The sequence below is a fragment of the Hibiscus syriacus genome, unplaced genomic scaffold (assembly GCF_006381635.1).
Source record: "Hibiscus syriacus cultivar Baekdansim isolate YM2019G1 unplaced genomic scaffold, ASM638163v2 tig00116958_pilon, whole genome shotgun sequence".
NCBI lineage: Eukaryota > Viridiplantae > Streptophyta > Magnoliopsida > Malvales > Malvaceae > Hibiscus > Hibiscus syriacus.
Window position 1 is genome coordinate 2,342,399 of NW_024063484.1, and position 23,591 is coordinate 2,365,989.

At 32.2% G+C, this 23,591-nt stretch overlaps 2 protein-coding genes and 1 pseudogene across 3 annotated transcripts; 1 reads left to right on the plus strand and 2 right to left on the minus strand.

The window, feature by feature from the left end:
- The first annotated feature begins 1,140 nt into the window (after window positions 1-1,140).
- Window positions 1,141-7,246, plus strand: LOC120189640 (annotated as a pseudogene).
- Window positions 7,247-8,899: 1,653 nt separating this feature from the next.
- On the minus strand, window positions 8,900-9,338 carry LOC120189641. The gene has a single exon (XM_039192861.1). It carries the CDS (start codon window positions 9,329-9,331, stop codon window positions 8,900-8,902), a length of 432 nt encoding a protein of 143 aa, XP_039048792.1. The 5' UTR covers window positions 9,332-9,338.
- A 4,595-nt stretch (window positions 9,339-13,933) lies between these two features.
- LOC120189540 (heavy metal-associated isoprenylated plant protein 34-like) lies at window positions 13,934-16,337 on the minus strand. Of its 2 annotated transcripts, XM_039192801.1 has the most exons (4): window positions 16,059-16,337; window positions 15,879-15,960; window positions 15,282-15,635; window positions 13,934-15,245 (listed from the first exon to the last, which is right to left on the minus strand). In XM_039192801.1, the coding sequence occupies exons 1-4, from the start codon at window positions 16,086-16,088 to the stop codon at window positions 14,200-14,202; spliced, it is 1,512 nt and encodes a 503-aa protein (XP_039048732.1). In that variant the 5' UTR covers window positions 16,089-16,337; the 3' UTR covers window positions 13,934-14,199. The 2 variants fall into 2 exon arrangements, with proteins under 2 accessions (XP_039048732.1, XP_039048731.1); XM_039192800.1 differs by having other exon boundaries at window positions 13,934-15,635.
- Between the last annotated feature and the right edge of the window lie 7,254 nt (window positions 16,338-23,591).

Here is a 23,591-nt window from a genome sequence, read left to right on the forward strand (position 1 = left end):
CAAATTAATATTTATACAAAATTAAATTTATCGTTAGATTGAAGTATTTTATATTTAAATATTTAATTTTATATTTTAATTAAATTAATTGAAAATGAAAAAAATATTATTAAAGTTTTTAATTTCATGAATTTTTAAATTAATTTAAAAATGATAATCAAATAAATAAATAAATAATAAATCAAATAAAAATATAATTTAATAAATTTATTCATTTTTTATTTTTTGATTAATTCATTCATTTTTATTAAACATATATATCTACATTTCTGAGATAAATTTAAAATTCAAACACATACTGAATAAATTAATATGAATATTTTTACCACTCATTTAATTAGTGAATCTCATTACTTAATTTAATTTAACTTCTCTTTAATTTTATAAAAAAAATGGTGTCGCTTCGCAGCTTTTTCCAATTTTGTAGGATAATGCCAATACCTAAATTATTAATTTTAATTTGTTTTAATATTTAAACTTTCATCTTTTTTAAAATCGTATTTAAGTTTAATTTTTATTTTATTTTAGTACCTATTATTAAAAACTTAACGTGTTTAGTACCTAAACTATTAATTTGACCCGTTTTTGCACCTAAACTTGCAAGTCTTTCAAACTTAACATTAAATTTTGAACATGGTACTAAAATGAAACAAACCCAAAGTTTTTAACGACATGATATTAAAATGAAACAAAAACAAAACTTTAGGTATAATTTTAAAGAAATAGAAATTTAAAGTACTAAAACAAACTAAAATTGATAGTTTATGTATTAAACACATAATTTACCCTTTATTATATGATTCAAGGTTCAATTCTGAATTAGTTTCGAGTTATAACAAAAAAGGGGTTCGTTTCGACGTACGTGTCCACTGCGGTGCAGCTGACATGACATGTCGACATCCCACTCTGACACCTGGTCCCTCGTGTCCACCTTCAGACTCTGGTTTATATCAGCCGTTGCATCAACTCTCCAATGTATCGCATACGATGAAAATCCCACCGGCGGCGGCCACCACCCTATACATGTTTTCCCGTTCACTACTCACTTCCATTGTATTTTCTCGGTATCCGAACAAACTCCACTTCACACTTCATCGAAATAACTTTCCCAAGAAAGTCGTTAGATTCTTCGGGACCAAAATGGCTTCTGGTGGTCAGCAGCAGTAGCCTCCTCAGAAGCAAGATTCACAACCGGGAAAAGAACATGTTATGAACTGTCCCTCAGTTCAGTAGCCAAGATTACAAGCCTGAAATTATAATTTTTCTCATGCATGAATAATTTTCTTCTCTTTTGTAGGGAAAGGTGGCTTCGTTTTCATCTTGTTTGCTAAGAGGGTGCAACTGTGACCTTCAAATTGATAGAGTATGCCCGAAGATCAATCATATGATGATTGTATACACGTTTTATTTATCGTATTTATCAAATAAATGCATTACCGTTATTTTCTTTTTTTATTTTATTTATTTATGTAGATTGAATAATCTAAAAGATAATAATGTTCGTATAATAATTTAATTATTATTAAAAGATCCTTAGTCAAGTATTATTATGGGCATGGACAATAATAATACGCTTAAGACTAACATGATATTGATTTATGACAAAGAGTTGTCATTGACATAGAGATATCAAAATTAATACATGAATATATTGTCAGAGAACAATATATTGGATTGACTCGCAATGAACATATGTCTTGGATTATTATGTGATGGTCACGATATTGCTCATAGTGACAACTATATGTATAATCCTTAGACTTGAGATTATTACAATCTCAACATATATTGTTGTATGTTTTGATAAAGTTAAGTGTGCTCCATAACTGGTTGTACTATAAAGACTTACATTGAACATATCACGATATATGTAGCGGGGTGTGAATGATCGAGATAGGATTTGTCCTTCCTACATAATAAAAAAATATATCACAGGCCACTTGATTGAGTGAGACTAGAAATGCATGACCATGCTCGAATAAGTTTATATGAGATATCACAAATTATTCATTTATTATAGTCTATTCTAGATATCAAAAAATAATAGATGGGTTATACAAGTGTGACTTGTAACATCCCAAACTATGGGTTAGTGATTAAATTGTAAAATTTCAGAATTTGATGATTAAAATGGAAAAGTTGAAAGGTTCAATGATTTATTTGAAAGTATTTCCTGAAAGTTTTTAGTAATTATCAAAGGAAATAAAGGGCAAAATGGTCATTGAATAAAGGAAATAATAAAATAATAATTAATGGGTATTATAATACCCATGTGGAGCATATGTTGGGAATTAAATTTCCCGACATTTCTTTGTTCAATTAAAGGTTGGGTTTTGATCCTTAAATGATAATTAAGCTTAAGGAAAGCTTAATTTGTCTTAAAATCAGAAGATAAAGAAGTTATGAAAGATTAAAGAAAATGGGGTTTTAAGTGAAATTTTGAATAAGAATGTTTAAATGAATTTGGAGGATGAATTTGTCTTGTCATCTATGAGAATAAGAAGTTAGAATCAAGTTTGGATAACATGGAAAATTTGGTATGATTCTTAGCTTTAAGAATTTGGACGAAATATGGAAGATTATAGGGTATTGGAATGATAGAATTGGTTAAAATTGTTATAGATGAATTTAGTAGCATGATAAGGATTTTATACATGAAAATTTGGGTGAAGTATTGATGAAAATTTTATACATATATCACTATGAGTATGTATCGATGCACTAAGACAATTTTGAAGGTGCATCGATGCATGGAAATTTCAAAACTATTTTGTGTATCGATGCACTAGTGCATCGATACACCCCTAAATAAAAAATGGAATTTTGGTTCATTAAATTAGCCTAAGTTATTAATACCAAGTTATAAGGTTTAGGCTTTTGATAATTATTTCGGAAATTATGTTTATGTAGATATTGAGACTAAACAAGTTCTGGAACAATCAAAGAGTTAGGATCGAATCAAAGCAAGGCTAAGGTGAGTGCAATTTATTCTGTACTTAGGTTCTTGAACAAACATTGGCTTGCGATGAGCCAATGATGGAGTTATTATGGTAAGAAGTAACTTTTAAAATGTTATGTGATTATTATATGTGTATTAGTATATAGAAATGGATATATATATATATATATTCTTTTATGTTACATGATTTACATGTTTATGTGAAAATGCACTAGTGATATATGTGATATATTGGAAACATATGAAACAAGAGATGATATGATTTGTTTGATGTATGAATTCATGAGTAAAGGCATATATGAATATAATTTGTATGCATTATATGTCAGGTGAACATAAGAGAATAGAGCATGTTATATGATACAAGCTATGTGACATATGAATATGAATTCATATGAAAAGTGACATGAATTACATGAAAGTAAACTACGTGATTATATGCACATGTGATATGTGATCATAAGAGCAATGATATGAGTACATGAATATATGAAGCATAAGAATAATGCCCATGTTATATGATACGAAGAGCTATAGGTATAGTTGATATGCCAAGAGTAGAGGGTCTACGAGGTATTTCGGGAAAATTCTACGTGGTCCTTCGGGACGTATATGTATTCTTTGGAGCATGTATGAGGTCTTTTGAGACACTTACTTAATCCTTGGTATATGTATATGATTCTTAAGAAATTTATATGCGGTCCTTATGGACAATCTTATATGGCACTACGGTGCATTTCTACGTGGCACTTCGGTGCAAATTCTACGTAGCACTTCAGTGCAATTTATACGAGCTGTGGTGACAGCATTTGCGCACAACCTCAGTGTACTCACATACCTTAAGTATACTGAATATGATATGTATATGTGATCTGTTATATGGAATAGATCACATGATTTATGTAACGGTGTATTGCTTGGTTAATGCATGATACGTTATGTATAAGATTGTTAATTATAAGGATTAATGATAATGGATATGAAATGTTAAACGTGTTGATCAGGATATATGTGCATGTGGGTATATATTACAGAAATAATATATGTTTTTATATGATATGATCGTAATAAATGTTCATGCATTTGATATGAATTATAGGAGGTTAAGTGTATTTATTTATGAAATGTTTTACGGTTTCCATTATATGTTTATATGCCTCGCTAAGTCTATGACTTAACGTGTGATTGTTTCACACGTAGGTTTCGAGAAGAGAAAAATTGATAAAAGTTATACAAGACAGGTCAGTTTCTCCTTTCCAAAGATCAAATCAGAAAAGAAGTTAATAGTATGTATTTTGTAAAAATTATAGTGGCTGGCATGTAATAAAGATTTCAATACGATATGCTCTAATTGGTTTGTAAAATCATATGAATGAGTTTTCTAATGTTTAAACGTATTTATGTAAATGTATAGTAATGAACGGTTAATTTTTTTACGAGTTTTATGTATGTTTTACGAAAATCACTGTAGCAGTGCATCGATGCATAAATTTGCTTCGAAATTTTGGTGCATCGATGCACTGCAGCACTGTTCATGGCATTGTTCACGATATTGTTCATACTGTATTTTACTGTTCATAAATACGTTTTTATCTCAAAATTTTATACCAAACACAATTGAACAATATATTAAAAAGGCAATGTGACATCTCGAACTCGTATCCGGGTCGGGTACGGGTTGGGGTGTTACATGACTGTTCCAAGACTTGTGTCTATTCTAGATATAAAGGACAAAAAGATATAGTACATTAAAAGAATTAGTCACGAACATGTTATGTTGAATCATGACTTCCATAACTTAGGTAACAATGACATATTGCTAGATGTCACTCATTGTTTGTAATATTAGAATAGTTCTAATTATTACTACCAACATTACAGGAACCTACAGGGTCGCACCCAATGGTTGAAAAGAGAGCAACTCATAAATGTCACATATGTACAATTTGATTGTACATGAATAAATTGTGTATTTAATATATATATATATATATGCGTGTATGTAGAGAGAGAGTAATTTTAATTGCACAAGAATACTAGATTTAATAATATAATTAAAGTAATTATACTCCCAATTAAATTTGGAATTTTTAAAAAACCCTAATAGTTAGGGCGACACATATATAAAGGATATATTGGTCTAGCATTCGTTTTTTATGTCTTTTAAAAAATCTAGAAATTCCTAGAACCCTTTTAGAAAAGGTTTTGCTCTTAATAGCTATTCAACAGGGTGAACTAAGTGGAGGTCGAGACAAATTTTCGTGGAGGCTAAGATTCGAACTGTTCGTGATTTCCATTAGTCGTTGTTGTATTTGTTGTTTTTCAAGGAACTCAATGTAAGTAATCACATCTCTTCCTACCAATTTCAGATTTAACGTACTTGGATTGCTGGTGAGACTGTCACAGTTTTGTTTCCGCTGCGCCATAGGTGCGCTGACGGTCCCAACATAAATATGTGAAGGGCAGGGAGGATAAGGACGCAAAGGACACTCTCGAGATGGTGAAAAAGGATAAGACAACCAACATAAAGGATCCAATTGGTTTATCGACTGTTTTGGGGTTTGACGAGAACTGCAAAAAGGTCATCAATGAAGTCATGAAAGCATACGGTGTGATCGATGTTATGGTTAACAATGTCGTCGTACACCATGAGACAAGCAACGTCGAGGAGATCGATGAGGAAAGGCTTTTAAGGGTGTTTAGGACCAACATCTTCTCTTACTTCTTCATGATCAGGTAATGAAAATCAGGCGCAATGTGTGCTTTGATCATAGTACTAAGTCGTGATTGTCATGGTTGCGGATATTGTGCATTATGTTGTGATTTATTAAGAAGTTTCTTTACTGCAATTTAGTAGAGTTAATTATATCATGTATCCCTAAACCATGACTTTTATTTCTTTAGTGCAAGATATTTTAATTTCATCCTCAAATTATGACTTTTATTATAAATTAGTCATTAAACTTTTGAATATTATAATTTCATCCTCAAACTATGACTCTCATCTAAATTGGTTCTCAAACTTTTGCATCTTTCAATTTTATTCTCAAATTCATCCATATATGTAATTTGTTTCAACCGTAGTTTAACCTAGATTTTATTTTTGTCAAACATATAATAATATAACTTGGTTAACTTGGTTGTGGTTAGGGGTGAGCAAACTCGACTTGATTCGAAAAATCAAATTTTCCGACTCGATTCAACTAAAAAAACTCGAGTCGAATTGACTTTGAGTTTCAATTTCATAAACTCGACTCGACTTGAAAAAATTTCAAGTTCAAATCGAGTGGTAAAATGCAACTCAAATAACTCGAGATTTTTTAGTAATTAGTGGATTTATTTTCAAGTTTGAGTCTAGTCTTTGGACTTTGTATGATATATGTATATCATTTAAGAAGAAAAATATGAATAAATATATTTGTATTATATAAATGGTTATAGAAAGTTACTTAAATTAGAATCAAATGATATTATAAATATTTACAATTAAATTTAAACATAAACTCGAAAAGTCAACTTGATTCAAATCAAATTTTATAAATTCGACTCGATTTTTTTAAATCAAGTCTGAGTTGTAAAATAGGACTCGTCAACTAGAATAACTCGAAATTTTTTGACTCGACTTGATTGAACGTTCACCCCTAATTGTGGTTAGTATATACATATAATTTGGGATGAAATTAAAATGTTCAAAAGTTTGAGATCAATTTAGAATGAAGATCATAGTAGGGGATGAAACTGAAATATATAGAAGTTTAAGGACCAATTTAGAATAATGGTTATAGTTTAGGGATCAAATTGAAATATTTAAAAGTTTAGGAATTAATATAGAATAAGAATCATTATTTTCGGACTTTTGATGTAATTAATTTAATTTAGTATTATGGCTTTCATTGAATACGAGTGTGACAATTTTTGTAGGCATGCTTTGGAGCACGTGAAGGAAGGCAGCTCGATAATAAACATAACATCGGTGAATGCGTATAAAGGGAACGCTACGCTGCTCGTTTACACTGCAACCAAGGGTGAACAGAGGCCTTGCACTTCAGCTGGTGAACAGAGGCATCCGTGTCAACGGTGTCGCACCGGGGCCGATATGGACTCCGCTTATACCCGCATCGTTCGCGAAGAGAAGACCTTCCCAGTTTGGAAGTCAAGTGCCGATGAAGAGAGCCGGTCACCCTATTGAAGTCGCACCGTGCTGTGTTCCTTGCTTGTAGTGTCTGCTCCTCTTACATAACTGGTCAAGTCCTTCACCTTAATGGCGGAACCGTAGTCAATTCTTGAAACGGTCATTCAAGCTCCCTGCCTTAAGTGTTTTAGTCTACTGTATAAGTACGAATGGTAATCTATAAGTAAAACTTCTAGGATGGCAACCTCAATAGCAAGAGTTTAATGTTGGTTTGATGATAATGTTGGGGTGGTTTTGTTCATGCAGGAAGTACCTACAGTCTTTTAAAGGACAGTAAATGACTCAAGTCGAGTTCAAGAGCATGATTCGGTTTAAAAATTTTAAAGTTGAATTTGACTCTGATTCGAAAGTTTGCGAGTTTAAAATCCTTAATTTTTCTTAAAATTTCAAAAGTTTACGAGTTTAAAATTCTTAAATTCTTAAACTTAAATTGAAGTTCGACTTAAATTTAAAAGAAATTGAATTTGAAGTGTTTTTAGACTTAGATCAAAGTTCATTAACTCAAACTCGAGTTTAAATTTGAACATTATTATTTTTTTGAAAGATTTAAATTTGAACATTAAATAATAAATATAGGAGAGCTTTATATAATATATTTTTTAAAAAAATAATATATAAATATTAATATTAGTAGTAGTTTAAATTAAGAAATTAAAATTTTAATATACTATTTTTCTGAATTATTTGGGATTTTAGATATCATGTAGTTCGTTTTGGTTTATTAAGAATTCGCGTTTAAGTTCATTTGTTTCGGTCTTAATTTCATTCATTTTGGTTTATTAAGAATTCAAGTTTATTAGATTTAAATATTGATTGAATTTTAATTGAGTCGAGATCTATCTGATTTTATTTACAACTCTAATTTTTATAATTCTCTAAGAAAAAGCTATAACTCTAATTGAATAAGACCAAATGTTCACATCTGGTGGTATCAGTGCAGCACACTATTGTGTGTAAAATACATATAAATATTAATATTATCTAAACTTAAATTAGAGTTTGATTTAAAATTGAAACTCGAGTTTAAACCTGAACTTGAATTTAAACTTAAATTTTGAATACATGAAAGTTTTATACTTTTATTTATAAAGTTAACATATAAATATTAGTATTATTAATAAATTTAATTTTAAAAAATTAAAAATCTAATGTATTGTTTTTTAAAGTTGTTGTGATCTTTTTAAGTCGTGTATCATTAAGAATTCGATTCAAACTTGAATTCGAGTTTATTTAATTCAAGTGTGGATTAGATTTTGATCGAATTAAATTCGAGTAGCTCATGATCTGTTCGTCTTATTTTTAACAAAAATTAACATATAAATATTAGTATTATAAATAAATTTAATTTTAAAAAAACTAAAAATTCAATATATTATTTTTTAAAGTTGTTTGTGATGTTTTTAAGTCATATAACAATTAGCTTGTTTCAGTTCATTAAAAATTTGACTCAAACATAAATTCGAGTTTGTCATTTCAAGTGTAGACCAGATTTCGATTGAATTAAATTCGAATAACTCGTAACCTGTCTCACCTTATTTATGACTCTAATTCTTCCAATCTCTAAGAAGAAACTAGGACCCTAATTGAATACAATCAAATGGTCACATCTGGTGGTATCTTTCTCTGTCAGTGCAGCATACTACTGTGTGTGCAAAATACTGTATTGTATTGTATTCAAATCCCAAACCCAAACTTTCCATTGAATCAAGTGTTACCATGAAAATTGTACCTTTTCTTCAACCTAAATATTAGGTAGTATATGTATGTTTCGACATACAATAAGAAACTGATCGAGAATCCGCGGATTCAGCCAACTGCGAGTGCTCTGCCAAGCTATCAGGATTCACAACATTGACTCGGTCCATCGGGAGGTTCGCAATCGCCTCAGCCACATCTCTGAATTCAAGAACCCCCCCATCTTTACACTTAGAAAGCAACCGAGCAGCTTCTTGCTTTGTCATCTTCACCTTTACTTTTATGGGACTTCCTTTCGAATAAAAATCACTGCGACTTCTCTCCATGTCGTCTCGATCTTTAACTTCCAGCAACGGTTTTGTACTCGGTATCGAATCATCGAAGAAACTCTTTTCCTTGCTTGTCGTGTATAGCCTCTTATTCGACCCTGCGACGAGTTCACTGGACATGACCCATCGGATGCAGGAAGCAACGAATGTAAGCATTCTTGTGTTTGTATAGTGTCTGCTGGTGCAGGAGGAATTAAATGCATGGGTGTGTTTATATAGAGAAAAAGAAGCTGGCGAGAGCCAAGGAGTGTTGGATGGGCAAAGTGGCTATGACTGAACCGAGGGGTGGGTCAATGCGTCAGGTTCACGTAATTAGGAGTGCTGTATCTGCGCGGGATAGATCGAGAGGAACGGATTTTGTTATATATATACATATTTGTATTTTTTATTAGTAATCTATTTTGGATTCATAGAACTTTAGAAACTAGTCTATGTTAACATAAAATCTTGTATTTATCCATATATTTAATAGGTCTATAACATTTCCGGGAAGTTGAGGTGAGATTCACAACAAATTCATTCATGAATATTTATCCTCCAAAACACTTACATAAATCTTCATTCCCAAGAAATGCCTTAATCAAAAAGCATGGCTTTGATGATTTTTAAGCATTAAACAAAGACTGGGATTGTTAGGTCAATGATGTTTTGCTTTAGGTCCTTTACAAGTCATAAGTTCAAATACTGTTTAAAGAAAGTAAATCGCCAGATGCTTTAAAGGTGAAGATATGGTGGTCAAGTCAAAAGTTAAAGAGTGTTATTCAAATAAATAAATAAAAAGTTAAGGGTGATTTATTATAAATGTCACTTTTACTTTTATCTTGAAAAAAAACAGTAAATATTAATCATTTACCTATCAATTTGTAATAGTTCGGTCGTTATATTGTTAACTTATTTACACCTTCAATAAAAAAAATCAATAAACAAATCGTCTTCTGACTATAAAACGTTATTTTGTTGAGTCTTATGATTATTAAAAGTTATAAAATAGTCTTCCATAGAATTTGCAGACACCTAGGGAAAAGTCGACGAGCCCTGCGCTTACTGCAACGGCGGAGCCACCAGAAGATCCTCCAGGTACCGTATCTGGTGCACAAGGATTTGTCGGAGTGCCATAATGTATATTTTCTCCATTCATACTAAAAAGAAAAGGAAACAGTTACATATATTAGGTGACATATATCAAATACGGCGAAAATATTTTCTCCATGACAGTCTTGCCACACAGGTGGTACCTCCCTCTAAGACACTGGGCGGCTGAATGAGTCCTTTTACCCCTTTTGTCTCTCAGCAACAAAGTCTTTCCAGAAAAATATAAATATATCATAGAAATTGGCTCAATTAGCATTTAGACTTTGGTTGATAGACTGCAGTAAAATAGAAACTGACTGTCTTGGTACACCTATGAACATGTATTTTTTAATACAAGTACCCATGTACAAGAAACAGGTTTCAAAGAAATAGGCGAAGCTGCAACAATCTGTTAAAAGATGAAAACTTTACATTTTACTAACTCTCAAAATTTTGACATTTCACTAAGCAGGTTTACTATTTTACATAATTTGATTGTAGTAGGTGAAACCAACTATGGCAACTATAAATTTTCTGCATATGTGAGCGTCTTCTCCCATTAAAGAACTGATCAGCATAATTGTCATATAAGATAAGATTTCATACGTAAAAGAATTAAATAAATCAGGAAAGATTCATCCATGTCCATAAATTAGCTTCAAGATGAAGGAGACGAATATACCGACTCCGTTTTGCTTCATTTTGCATGATCATGGACGATTCTAAGAGATTTGGAACTGTTGTTTTGCTAGAGTTTCTTTGCCTGAGTTTTCTTGTTAATAGCCTTTGCAATGTGATCTCGGATGCTGCTTGTCTTGAAAGTGAGAGACAGGCTCTTCTGAGGTTCAAACAAGACCTTACATGCTTCAGACCTGCTTGCCTCTTGGAGCAGCAATGGGGGCAACTGTTGTGACTGGACTGGGATTGTATGCGACAATGTGACTGGTCGTATCGTTGAGCTTCATCTTGGAAATCTTCGTAACCCAAGCGATGAAACCGCCTTTCCAGGCAAGCCTTTCAAGCGATCTAGATTGAGTGGTAAGGTAGATTCTCTGCTTGGTTTGAAGCATTTGGGGTACCTGGACCTGAGTGGAAACAACTTCGGAGGACAAATTCCTGGGTTCCTAGGTTCATTGCACAGTCTCAGATACCTCATCTTCTCTAATGCTGGATTCGAGGGATCGATCCCTGCTCAACTCGGAAACCTTACAAATGTGCAGTATCTTGATGATGCATTATATGATTCCCTGTAAGCAGAGAATCTTCAATGGCTTACAAATCTTACAAAGCTGAAACACCTTGATTTGAGTGGCATAACTCTCAGCAACGCCTCCGATTGGTTTGAGGTGACAAGTGCTCTCCCTTCTCTTAGTGTCTTACATCTATCCGATTGTGATCTTGATCCTTTTCCTCCATTGAAAACTGTTAATTTTTCAACTCTGGTAACTCTGGAACTTTCCTATAACACATTTAGTAACTCCATTTTCAGCTGGATTTTTACCCTTACTTCCCTGATTTCACTTGATCATAACAGTTTCCGGGGTCATTTCCCTGATAGTCTAAGAAACATGACCTCTCTTACCTATCTCAGCTTATCAAGCAACCAATTCAATTCATCCATACCCGGTTGGATGTACGGTTTGAACCATCTTCAGTACCTCAATCTCAGGCCGAATAACTTGCAAGGCACAATCTCGAGGATGTTGAAAACTTGACATCGGCCATAAGCCTCATCTTCACTAACAACAATCTTGAAGGAGCAGCATTAAGATCATTGGGAAACCTTTGCAGCTTGACAAATCTTGTTCTGTCTGGTGTCAGGTTGAATCAAGACATGTCACAAGTCTTAGAATCTCTGTCAGGATGCATGTCCAATAGACTCGAGTCCTTGTTTCTGGTTAACTGCATTATTTCTGGTCACTTGAGCAATCAAATTGGTCTATTCAGAAATCTACGTTTCCTTTACCTTACTAAGAATTCGATTTCTGGTTCAATTCCAGACTCATTAAGAACACTTGCATCCTTGAGAGAAGTGAACATATCCGAAAATCGATTCAACGGGTCTCTACTTGAATGGCTTGGAGAGCTCAAGGAACTGGAAGTCTTATGGATTGGTAAAAACATGTTACAGGGTGCAGTTTCTGAGGTTCATTTCTCTAATCTCCCAAACTCGTCTTTTTCTATTAAAAATTGATGATATTCTTAGTTGAACGCCAACTTGATGATTATGATATGATAAAATTTGATCTAGAATCTCAAACAACTTTCATATACTAATCATTATGTTAACGTTTAGCTTAGACAGTCGCTAATTTTTTTAATGGAGAAAGACGAGTTTGGAACATAAAGAATAGTCGAATGACCATTTTGTAACTTTTAATAGTCAATGTACTCAATAAAGTAACACTCTATTGTCAAAGGAACATTTTGTAACTTTTAATAGTCGAGGGACTTAATAAAATAATACCTTATAGTCGGGATCATTTGTATACTTTAGCCTAAAAATAAACAAAAAGATACAAACATAATTTTATTTTTTTAAACTCGATTCATTTACACCTTTAAATACAAATTTTCAAGCACTTTTGACAGTTTCATACCCTTGAGTGATGGCTCAAAGCTAAAGGGGAGCCAAACAACTAGGCTCAAACCCACGGTTCACAGGGCTTTCATATACGAGGATTGAATCCAACAACGTCTTTTGGTATACCAATAAGGCCCAATACTAATCGCTACAACATGGCGCTCATGGGGCACTAGGTCGACATTAGGGACCCTCGGTCTGCTTCCTTTGTTTACTTGTCGAGTTGAAGCAAACCCCAAATCATCCCACGGGTGTTATCGGGGGAATGCCTGAGAGTACTGGTTTAAGGATTGACTGTGCTGAGGTTTGTGCCTCCGACGCCTCGTTTAATGATCAATAATGAAACACCCTAGTAAAATGACCTCATTGGGAGCACAAGTGAACAAGAACCGAGCTATCATGACAAGGGGACCGGGGTTAGACCTTCGAGTGGAATGAATTGGCAGAACATCTTGTGCAAGCTCACCCATGACAGTTAGGCCTGTCACGGGGTTCACCGACATGAGCCCGCATGTGTTGTGGCACCCTGGTCTGACCTTGGAGGAGCAATTGTGGCAATAGTGAGCATTAGCTCTAGCACATCGAGTCGAATGGCATCGAGGGGCGCAGTAGGTTGATTAAAGGTAGTTTTCTTCACAAGTAACCCATAATAACCTCCCATTCAAAACACAACAAAATTGGATTCACAATAGTAAAGTGCTTTAAAATTGTTGGCAACATAGAGATTGGTCTTGGTATATCTGTGCACTGGCAAAACAAACTCGTTTGGCCTCTGAAGTTGTTCAAGATTCTGATAGAACGGCGATACAGAAGATCGAAAGAAAGCTGAGAAGAAGCCATTTATGGAAGAAAAAAGCTCAGGGCCAAGGAGATAAAAGGTGAATTCATTTATTTTCAGGCAAATTAGTTCTAAAAACCATTGTTCATGTGAAAATTTAGGCGTCATTTGCATATAGCAGCCTGAAAATGAGTGCCTTGAAAGGCAGGTTCACATGCTAAAGCTAACGTTGCGTGGAACTAGATTTCATTGTTGTGTGTAAGCAAATAGTTGAAATAAATTTTGTAGTCAAAAAGCTGAAGAGAAAAATGGAGCCTGATGGGGATTGATGCCAAACATGTTTTTACAATTGAAACCAACAATTCACAAAGAAATACATTTGGGTCCACCTTCTGAGAAAAAGAAACCAAGGAACTATATATATTCATCATATATCCCTCAAACTTTAGGTACATTGTTCTTCTACTACATAGTGGCCTCACTCCATACTTCAAAGAAAGGGTTTGGGGTAATTGAGTAAAGGGAAAACTAAACATTTCCCTTGCAAACTTTTGTAAAATGCCAAAAACATCACTACTATGGGGGAATATTTCACATGATACTGCAGCTGTTTGCATTTTCGTCACTGAAGTAATGAGCATAAGATTCAGAGTGTGGTGGATGCATTGGGGGAGGACCATAGCTTGGTTGGGGATATGGTTGAGCATACATCATTGGCTGATACATTCCCCCGTTTGCTCTTTGTTGATTCGTCATCATGGCCATATATTGATGCTGGTTATAGGGATTCCCTGGCCCCATCCCTTGATAATACCCACCACCATTATTCATTGGTGCTGGTAGTCCTTGCACTGCTGCAAAATCACCCATCTGGTTCATTGGGTAGTTTCCCATTTGGCCCATGTCAAAACCCATTTGCCCCATGTTCTTTCCTCCACCGCCGCCTCCATGTCCGTGGTGGCCGTGCCCGGTGGCAACACCCCCACCACCACCTCCTTTGACATGATTAAGAACATCAATGTCTTGAAATCCACCACTTTTGAGATGGCTCCAACCACCATCACCATTTTTGCCCCCACCTTTTTTAGCTCCATTGCCATTATTGATTCCGCCGCCGCCGCCGCCATGGCCTCCCTTTCCTTTATGAGAAGAGCCTTTGTTATTAACATAATCATCATCATCGTCGTCCCATTCATTTTTACCCTTTTTACTACGAGCACTTGAATCTTTCCCACCTTTATCCTTCTTGAAAAAACCAAGTAAACCTCCTCCTCCACGACCTTTTTTACCACCATGTTTATCTCCTCCTTTCCCTCCTTTGCTGTTCTTTTCACCTCCTTTTTTCCCTCCATTACCATGCTTCCCTTCTTTGTTGTTCTCCCCCATGCCTTTCATCACCATAGGCATATCAATAGCTACCCCTTTCCTTCCATTATCAACACCACCACCACCTTTTTTACCATTCATGGCTTGGCCATTCATCATAGCATTTGGCCCCCCATTGCCTTTTCCCATCATAGCCACCATCTTGTTTTGCATTTGTCCATGACCATGACCAAGTTCCTCATCATCAAACTCATCATCTTCTTCATCATCATCGAACTCGTCATCAAATTCATCATCAAAATCATCATCACTTCCATCATCAAAATCATCATCAAAATCATCATCACTTCCATCATCCTCAGGCAAGTGAAACTTAACAGATTTCTGGTCCTTGGGAGGGTTAAACCCTTTCATCATTTGCTGCATATGTTGTGGTAGCACCAATTTCTGCCCACCTTTCTGCTGGTTATTTCCGCCGCCACCGCCCTTTTGAGACTTGTTGTCCTTCCCACCTTTGCCAACATCCATATTCATGTTCTTGAACTGGTTGGGGAAATTATTACAACCACCCTTTTGAGCCCCACCCCACAACTGAGCATGTTTCCCAGATTTCTGCAGCTTCTTAATAAGCACAGCCGGATCGACATTACCGGACACTGTTATCTTCCCTTGATCTGCATTTATGCTACAGGAATACACCCCTAACAAAAAAACCAAAAATAAAATCAATAACCCCAAAAAATAAACTCAAAATACCTAGCAATAACCAAAGAACTCGGTGGTTAAAGCATGATTAGAGATTCCAAGTTCGGATACGATGTCTGCAAGAGCATTTGAGCGATCGTTGTTAAATGATTAAGAGCCACTATTCTTATAATCCATCCAGACTAATCAAACAAAAATATCTAGCTAAAAAACGAACACACGTATATATGTATAAATACCATCAACTTTCTGCAGAAGCTTCCTTATTTTCTGCTTACACCCATCACAGCTACACTGTATATTCACTTTGAGAACCCATGTCTGAAAACAAAACAAGAAACAGAGTTGAAAATCAAACCAAAAAGCATCTTTGGGAGAGAAAAAACTTGAACACGTGAACTAATTCGAGCTAACAATACCTGCATCTTCATGACATCTTGTTTATTCATCCTTTAAACGACAAAGGAGAAAAAAAAGATGTAAAAACTGAAACTTTAGGCTCTTTGGTTTTTTGAAAACAGAAGAATTGGAGAACCCTTTTGCTACTAGCTTTTAAGAAAGCAAGTAGAGGTTAAAGGCGGTTGTCGGGGCATTAAAATGCTGCTCTTTTAGCTTTCCTTCATGGAAGAAATAGAGAGGAGAGAGAGAGATAGAGAGAGAGAGGGAGAGAGGGAGAGAGGGAGAGAGAGATAGAGAGAGAGAGAGAGGAGGCAGTAGCAGAAGAGGCAAAGTATCTTGAAGATTTAAATATAGAAAAATAAGTGAATAGATAATGAAAAACAGCTAGCTTGATCTGTCTCAGGGACTGACAGTGTGAGCCAAGGTAGCTCAGTTGCCTTGGCTTTATACTATTTGAAGCTTCTCCCGAGCGATTTACAGCAAAATTTGTTTTTTAAATTAAAATTGTATAGTTTTTTTAGGGTAAAGTGTAGTAATGGTCATTGAACTTTTGTAAAGCTTTTATTTAGATCTTTCAACTTTTAAAACTTGTAATACAGTCCTCTAACATTTAGTCCGTTTGCAATATAGTATCTGGCGTTACACTCTCGTTAGTACATTTGCAATATGGTCACTGAATTTTTCATGCACTTGCATTTAGGTCTCTCAACTTTTAAAACTTGTAATTCAATCCTCAATTTAAACCCCAAATTCCTTTTCGATCTCGAAATTCCTTTTTCGCTTCTCTCTTCTCATTTCTACCGTAACTTTTCAGTCGGGGATGCATGAGAAATTATAATCTAACTTTGAATTATGTGGAGATGTTGACTTGAATAAGGGTCCATTGAGAGAAGACCCGACCAATGGACTATTGGAACCATCAACGATTCAAGTATAATGTTAGATACAAGTCATCTCAGGTGAAGCATAGATGTTCGATGAAATGCTTATGAGAAAAAATGGGGTTAGAAATGCAGAGTTGACAAATACTACTAAGATGAATAAGTATCATTATTGAAAGTCACCAACAAAACTGGAATTATTTTGTATAAAGGACATATAATAATTTCTTCGTTTAATCCTTGTGGTTAAAGATTTTCCAACAGATGACAAATATAATGAATATCAAACAATCTCAACTCGAAAATATTATGTCATGATGTAAAGATTGCGTGCATGCAGAATTGTCTTCTAAAGTTATAATTCAATACAATTCAACTATAAAATTTTCAAAACATGTAAAAAATCCAATTCGTTCACGATATATCATTATCATAATCAACATGAACTTATTAAAAAGAATACAACTCACAGGACGCCGAAGACCACATGTCGAATCAATACAATTCCCAGTAAAGTACCTGCAATTTGCGTTGAGCCTGGCGATTTCACTATGTCGATACAACCAATTCCCTGATTTAAAAAAAAACCAAACAAGAAGATCAAAAAAATTTAGCCTAGGACCTCTTTCACTTCTATTCTGATGAATTGATATCTTTCTAAGGAACTAAAAGTTTTGATTAAGAAGAAGAAAAAAAAAATTAGATGGTTTTGGTTCAAACTAAAATTGATATCCAGATCATTGACATGCAGTTCCATAAACATAAAAATTTCAACAAAAAACACAAAATTCGAGTTGAAAATAGGAAAGTGCGAAAGAGGAAAAGCTTACTTCCGGATAGCCCAAAAGAGAAAATAAATATCTTCTTGCAAGTGAGGGGGGGAGAGGCTAAGAAATAAAGCAATCGATGTTGTGTTCTAGCAATTCTTCCTCCATTTTTTCTTTGTAAATAAAAGCTGAAAGATAGAGCACTAATTGGGTTTACAATTTACATAGGGAAAATTGAAGAACAAAAACCAAACGAGAGTGCATGTGAGTGAAAGAGACTAAGAGGTGAATGCGTTGTTCGGGACTTCATTATATTTGATCATTGTTGAAAAATCTTTAACCACAAGGATTAAACGAAGAGAAGAAATTATTATATGTCATTTATACAAAATAATTTCGGTTTTGTTGGTGACTTTCAACAATGATACTTAGTTCATCTTAGTAGTATTTGTCAACTCTGCATTTCTAACCCCATTTTTTCTCACAAGCATTTCATCGAACATCTATACTTCACCTGAGATGACATGTATCTAACATTACACCTTGAATCGTTGATGGTTCCGATAGTCCCTTGGTCGGGTCTTCTCTCAATGGACCCTTATTCAAGTCAACAACTCCACATAATTCAAAGTTATATTAGAATTTCCCTACATTCTCGAATAAAAGTTACGTGTAAATGAGAAAGATAAGCGAAAAAAGAAATTCGAGATCGAAAAGGAATTTGGGGTTTATAATGAAATTGAGGATTGTGTTACAAGTTTTAAAAGTTGGGGGACCTAAATGCAAGTGCTTGAAAAGTTTAGTGACCATATTACAAATGTACTAATGACAGTATAACATCGAGGACCATATTACAAACGGACTAAATGTTAGAGGACTGTATTGCAAGTTTTAAAAGTTAAGGGAAATGAAAGCTTTAGAAAATTCAGTGACCATTACTATACTTTACCCTTTTTGTTATTGTGGAACACTTGGTTTTTTTAACTTTTATGTGGAGTATTAATTTTAATAATTAGATTATAGGATATTGTTTTATTAAATCTCTCATTATTAAAGTTATAAAACGATCATTCGATTATAGAGTGTTGCTTTGTTGAGTCTCTCGACTATTAAAAGTTATAAAATGGTCAATCCGATTTTCATTATATTCCAAAACTTGTCCTTTGAAAGTATTATGAGCTGAACGTTAACTTACTGACTGTGATACGATAAAATTGATTCCAAAATCTCAAATGACTATTATATCTCAGTCATCATGTAACTTCCAGCTTAGAAAACCACCATTTTTTAATGAAAAAGGTCGAGTTTGGATAATAGTCGATGGACTCAACAAAGCAACATTCTATGGTGGGAGGACCATTTGTAACTTAATAGACTTAATAAAATAATACTCTATAGTCGGGGGACTATTTGTGTACTTTATTCTTTTTTAAAATATACATAAAATAAATTGTTAAATTATATGTTAGATTAATTAACTAAACTTGTTATTAATTAATAAAATAAATTGTTAAATTGTATGTTAGATTAATTAAGTAAACTTATTATTAATTAATTTTAATTGGCTAAATTTCTGTGTAGCTTTAATTCTAGAAAAAAATTGCATTATTCCTTTAATTGATTAAAGGTTTTTTTAAGGGTGGATAATATAATTTTACAATGGTACTAATTTAAAATATTGTTGTTTTTAAGGGATAAGAGATTTTTTCTTATTTTAGAGGAAATGCAATAGTTAATAGTGTTATCGGTTTGGACCTATAATAACATCATAAAATATAGAGATCAAATTATAAAAAAAAGTTGCTGTGTGGAAGTATGAATTTAGTCCAGGTTTATTCGAATTGTAAGAAAAAGATAATTCTAACATAATTGAGGGATTAAAATCAAAATTAAACCTATTTAATCATACTATGTGGATATCATGTTTTCTAATCGTGAAGATAAACCGCAGATTGTATGAAGACCAAGATGAAGCTATGCATGGTTTTCAGAACCGGACCGGTTAGCGAATCGTTATGCTATCGATTTATTGGTTTAATCGGTCGAATCAATCTGACCGGTCGGAAGAACCGGACATCATAATTATTTAAAAAAAAAAAAAAATACCAAAAATATTTAATAAAAAATAATTTTTTATATCACAAGTCATATTCAAAGCAAGTCATAACATATATAATTAAAAACCATAAAATCAAGTGAAACAAAGTGATTCAAATTAACTACAACATATATTTAAGGTAAACATATTAAAAATAATATAATATAAAATATAATTAAAAAATAAATTTGGGGCTAAAAATCATAACAAAATGATATTATTTGATTTAATTTTTTTTTAAAAACAATCTCACATGGCTAAGAAACATAGAAGAGCATCCCAAAAGTCTAAAGAGTAAAAATATGATAACAAAACAATCTCACATTGCTAAGAAACATAGAAGAGCATCACAACTAACTTCTATAAAATAATAGAGGTAATTTGTCATTCAAAATCATGGAGCCTTTTAGTGAGCATTGAGTGAATTATTCTTTCACTTCAATCAAGCTCGAATTTTAGGCTTCAATTGAGCTTCTAAATTTTTTTTTAGTTCAAGCATTTTGAGTTCAAGTTCAATATTATTTCGAGTTCGAGTTGAACTTGATAATTTTAACTTGTGAGTTTGAGTGGAGTTGAGCTTACTTTTAAAGTTTTCAAATTCGAGTCGAGCTCAGCAATACTCGAGTTCGACTTGGCTCGTTTAACAAACGACGTTTGGTTTAATTTAAAAAAAAAACAAAATTTTCGGTTTTTTCCGGTTTTCAGCGGTCCGGTTCGAACGGTTCAGCGGTTCTGACGGTTCACTAGTAGCGGTTCAATCCGGTTTAAATTGAACCGGACTAGGCACGGTTCCGGTTGAACCGGTTGAACCGGCCGGTCCGGTCCGATTTTCAAAACAATGAAGCTCTGAGTTCTCGCTTGTTTGATTCTGGTCGGTCTGGCCTTGTCTATTATCAGGGAAGTTTTACCCATTAAGAAAAAGTGCTACCAGTTTTGGTTATTATTTTAAATAAAAATGATAAAAAATTTTTAAAAATTATTTTAAATTAATAATATTTTACTTAAAGTATTAATATTTTAACTTCGGTAAAGTGTTTAATAATAACAAAACGGTAGAAAAATAACAAAATTAATAGCACTTTAAGATTTTAAATAAACTGGTAAATCACCCAAATAATAAAAACGTTAGAAATAATAATATTTCAGTAATTTTTATAATTTTATTAAAAAATAATAACAAAATCGATAATATTTTTTAACTATATATTAAAACTGTCGTACGTGATAATTTCTCAGCATCACAAATTCACAATAGGTTAAGACTTAAGTGGTTTGACTTTTAAGGCAACTTGAACATATTTGCACATGGTATATATTGAGTTGGAATGGTTAAGCACAACTATATATATAAATGGGGCGTGGTTATTCCTCTTAAAAATCTAAAATTATTATATTTTAAATTTTTTATGTCTTTTATTAAAAATTATTTTTATCATCTATAATTTTATAAATTTAAATTGTATCTAAAATTTTATAAATTTAAATTCGTCTCTCTTAATTTAAAATCCTAAGTTCATTGCTAGTTAAGCAGATATTTCAATAGTTTATATAGTTTGGACTTTGGATCTAGGAACATGCAAAGAATAAATAATAAAATAAATGAAAAGAACTGAGTTAATTAAGTGGAACCATTCATTAAATGGACAATGAAATAAATATATTTGAACTAATACAAAAAATAAAATCCATATAAGATCCCTATATTACATTCATTTCATAATGAGATTAAATACGTATATTTAAAATTTTACTTCTAATAACATAGTCACAACGTTTTTAACAATAAAATCATAATCGACTAAGTAATTATACACGACTTCTGTGGTTAAAAGATAATTATCATATTTTGAAATCTCGAATCAGTGCATTGTGTATGTAGAAATATAAACGTTTATTATTAAATAGTTAAAAGTTTTTACATTTATATTATTATATTCATTCTAGTTTTATAAGAAAAAGCATTGTCTTAGTATTAGGGGTGTAAATGAGACGAGACAGATCGCGAGCTACTCGAGATCGACTCGGTCAAAGCTCGATCAACACTCGAATCGAATGAACTCGACTCGAGCTCGACTCAAATTCTTAATGAGCTACTTAACACACGACTCGAAAAGCTCGCGAGCTACTCGAAAAAAATGTTATATTATAATTTTAGATTTTTTAAAATTATATTGTTAAAATTATATTAAAAATACATTATTGATAATTATAAATTTTTAAAAATATATTTTTAAATGTAATATACTATTTTTGTAGGTTCAAATTCGAGTTTGAGTTCGAGCTTGAATCGAGCTTCTGAAGTTTTTTTGAGTTCGAGTCGAGTTTCAATATTATATTTTGAGTTTGAGCTGAACTTTATAATTTTTAACTCGCGAGTTTTCGAGTCGAGTCTAATTTTAAATTTTTCAAGTTTGATTCGAGCTCGACTCGGCCCTTTTACAGAATTGTTTTCGAACATTGATGAACATCACTAACGATAAACATCATTAATTTAATTTATAAAATTTTAAATTTTAAAGGGCTCAATATATAATTATAAATTAGTTAAAAAATAAAAGGTATATTATTTAAAATAAAAAGTAAAATATACAGTTGCAACTTAATTGTTGTCTCTTTTCATTTTGACCATAATTTTTAAAATTTTGTCAATCAAGTCACTCAATTATATAAATGCATTCAATTAAGCCACTTGCCGTTAATATTTAACGGAGAAACTGACGTGGTTGTTAAAATATTTGGTATAATTACACATTTGGTCACAATTACTTATATATTCTATCAATTTGGTCCTATTTTTAATTTATTAAATTAAATATTATATATAATTATTAGATATATTTATAATTTTATTTTTTTTTATAAAAGTATTTTGAGCATAAAGTATTGATTAAAGTACAAAAAATTAAAGAAATCATTTTAGGATAGAATTTACAAAAAAGAATTGTAGTAAAAATTCAAGTTGAATAAAATATAGGGTAAATTAGATATTTAGTTACCTAATTATTTGTTTGGTTTCGTTTTAGTCACCAAACTATTTATTTTTTTTTTCAAAATCATCACTAACATTATGTTTTTGTTTCATTTTGATCAACAATCTTTAAAAAAAATTAATGGTGATATTAACATGTCACCATAAGGTAATGTTATATCATCATTGAAAAAATAAAAAATTTCAAGTCAATATTTCTATTAATTTTTAACAATAGACTATCAAAATGAAATCAAAACCTAACATTAATGAAGATTTTAAAAAACAAATAATTAGATAACATAACAAACCAAAGTGATAGTTAAGTGATTAAATACATAATTAATCTTTTTTTAGTTGAGAAACTTTCTCTACCTTTGATAAGAAAAAGCTTTGAAAATTCATATTAATTTGGAGTAAGTACAAGATGATATATGTTCTAAGATAACTCTCAATCATTTGACCGCATCCTAAAATCCAAAAAATTAAATGATTTATAATGATAACTTTTATTATTATATAATTTCTTTTTATTATTATTATTATTATTATTATCATAATACATTGTTTTGTGGCGGTGCAATTTCTAATAATTTTATAAAGTACATAATGAACATGTTACATTAAAGTAAATATAAAAATTGTTGAATTAGTCTTTATATGTTGAAAGATATAGTGCTTGAATTGATAATGGTAAAGAGTGGATTGATGGCTAAATAATACTCTATGTATATATCATTATTATATATGATAGAATAAATTCAATTTTTTATTTTAATTCAAAATTTTAAATATTAATTGTCTATTTTATTAAAGGTGTCTATCTTAAAATTTTATTT

What these genes read in the sequence shown, in the direction of transcription:
- LOC120189540 (XM_039192800.1), bottom strand. Translation starts at nt 16,088, where the DNA reads ATGAATAAACAAGATGTCATGAAGATGCAG. An exon ending in AAGATGTCATGAAGATGCAG is followed by an intron (nt 15,961 to 16,058) that starts GTATTGTTAGCT and finishes TTTTGTTTTCAG; the next exon opens with ACATGGGTTCTCAAAGTGAA. An exon ending in GCTTCTGCAGAAAGTTGATG is followed by an intron (nt 15,636 to 15,878) that starts GTATTTATACAT and finishes TTTTTTTGTTAG; the next exon opens with GGGTGTATTCCTGTAGCATA.
- LOC120189641 (XM_039192861.1), bottom strand. Translation starts at nt 9,331, where the DNA reads ATGCTTACATTCGTTGCTTCCTGCATCCGATGGGTCATGTCCAGTGAA.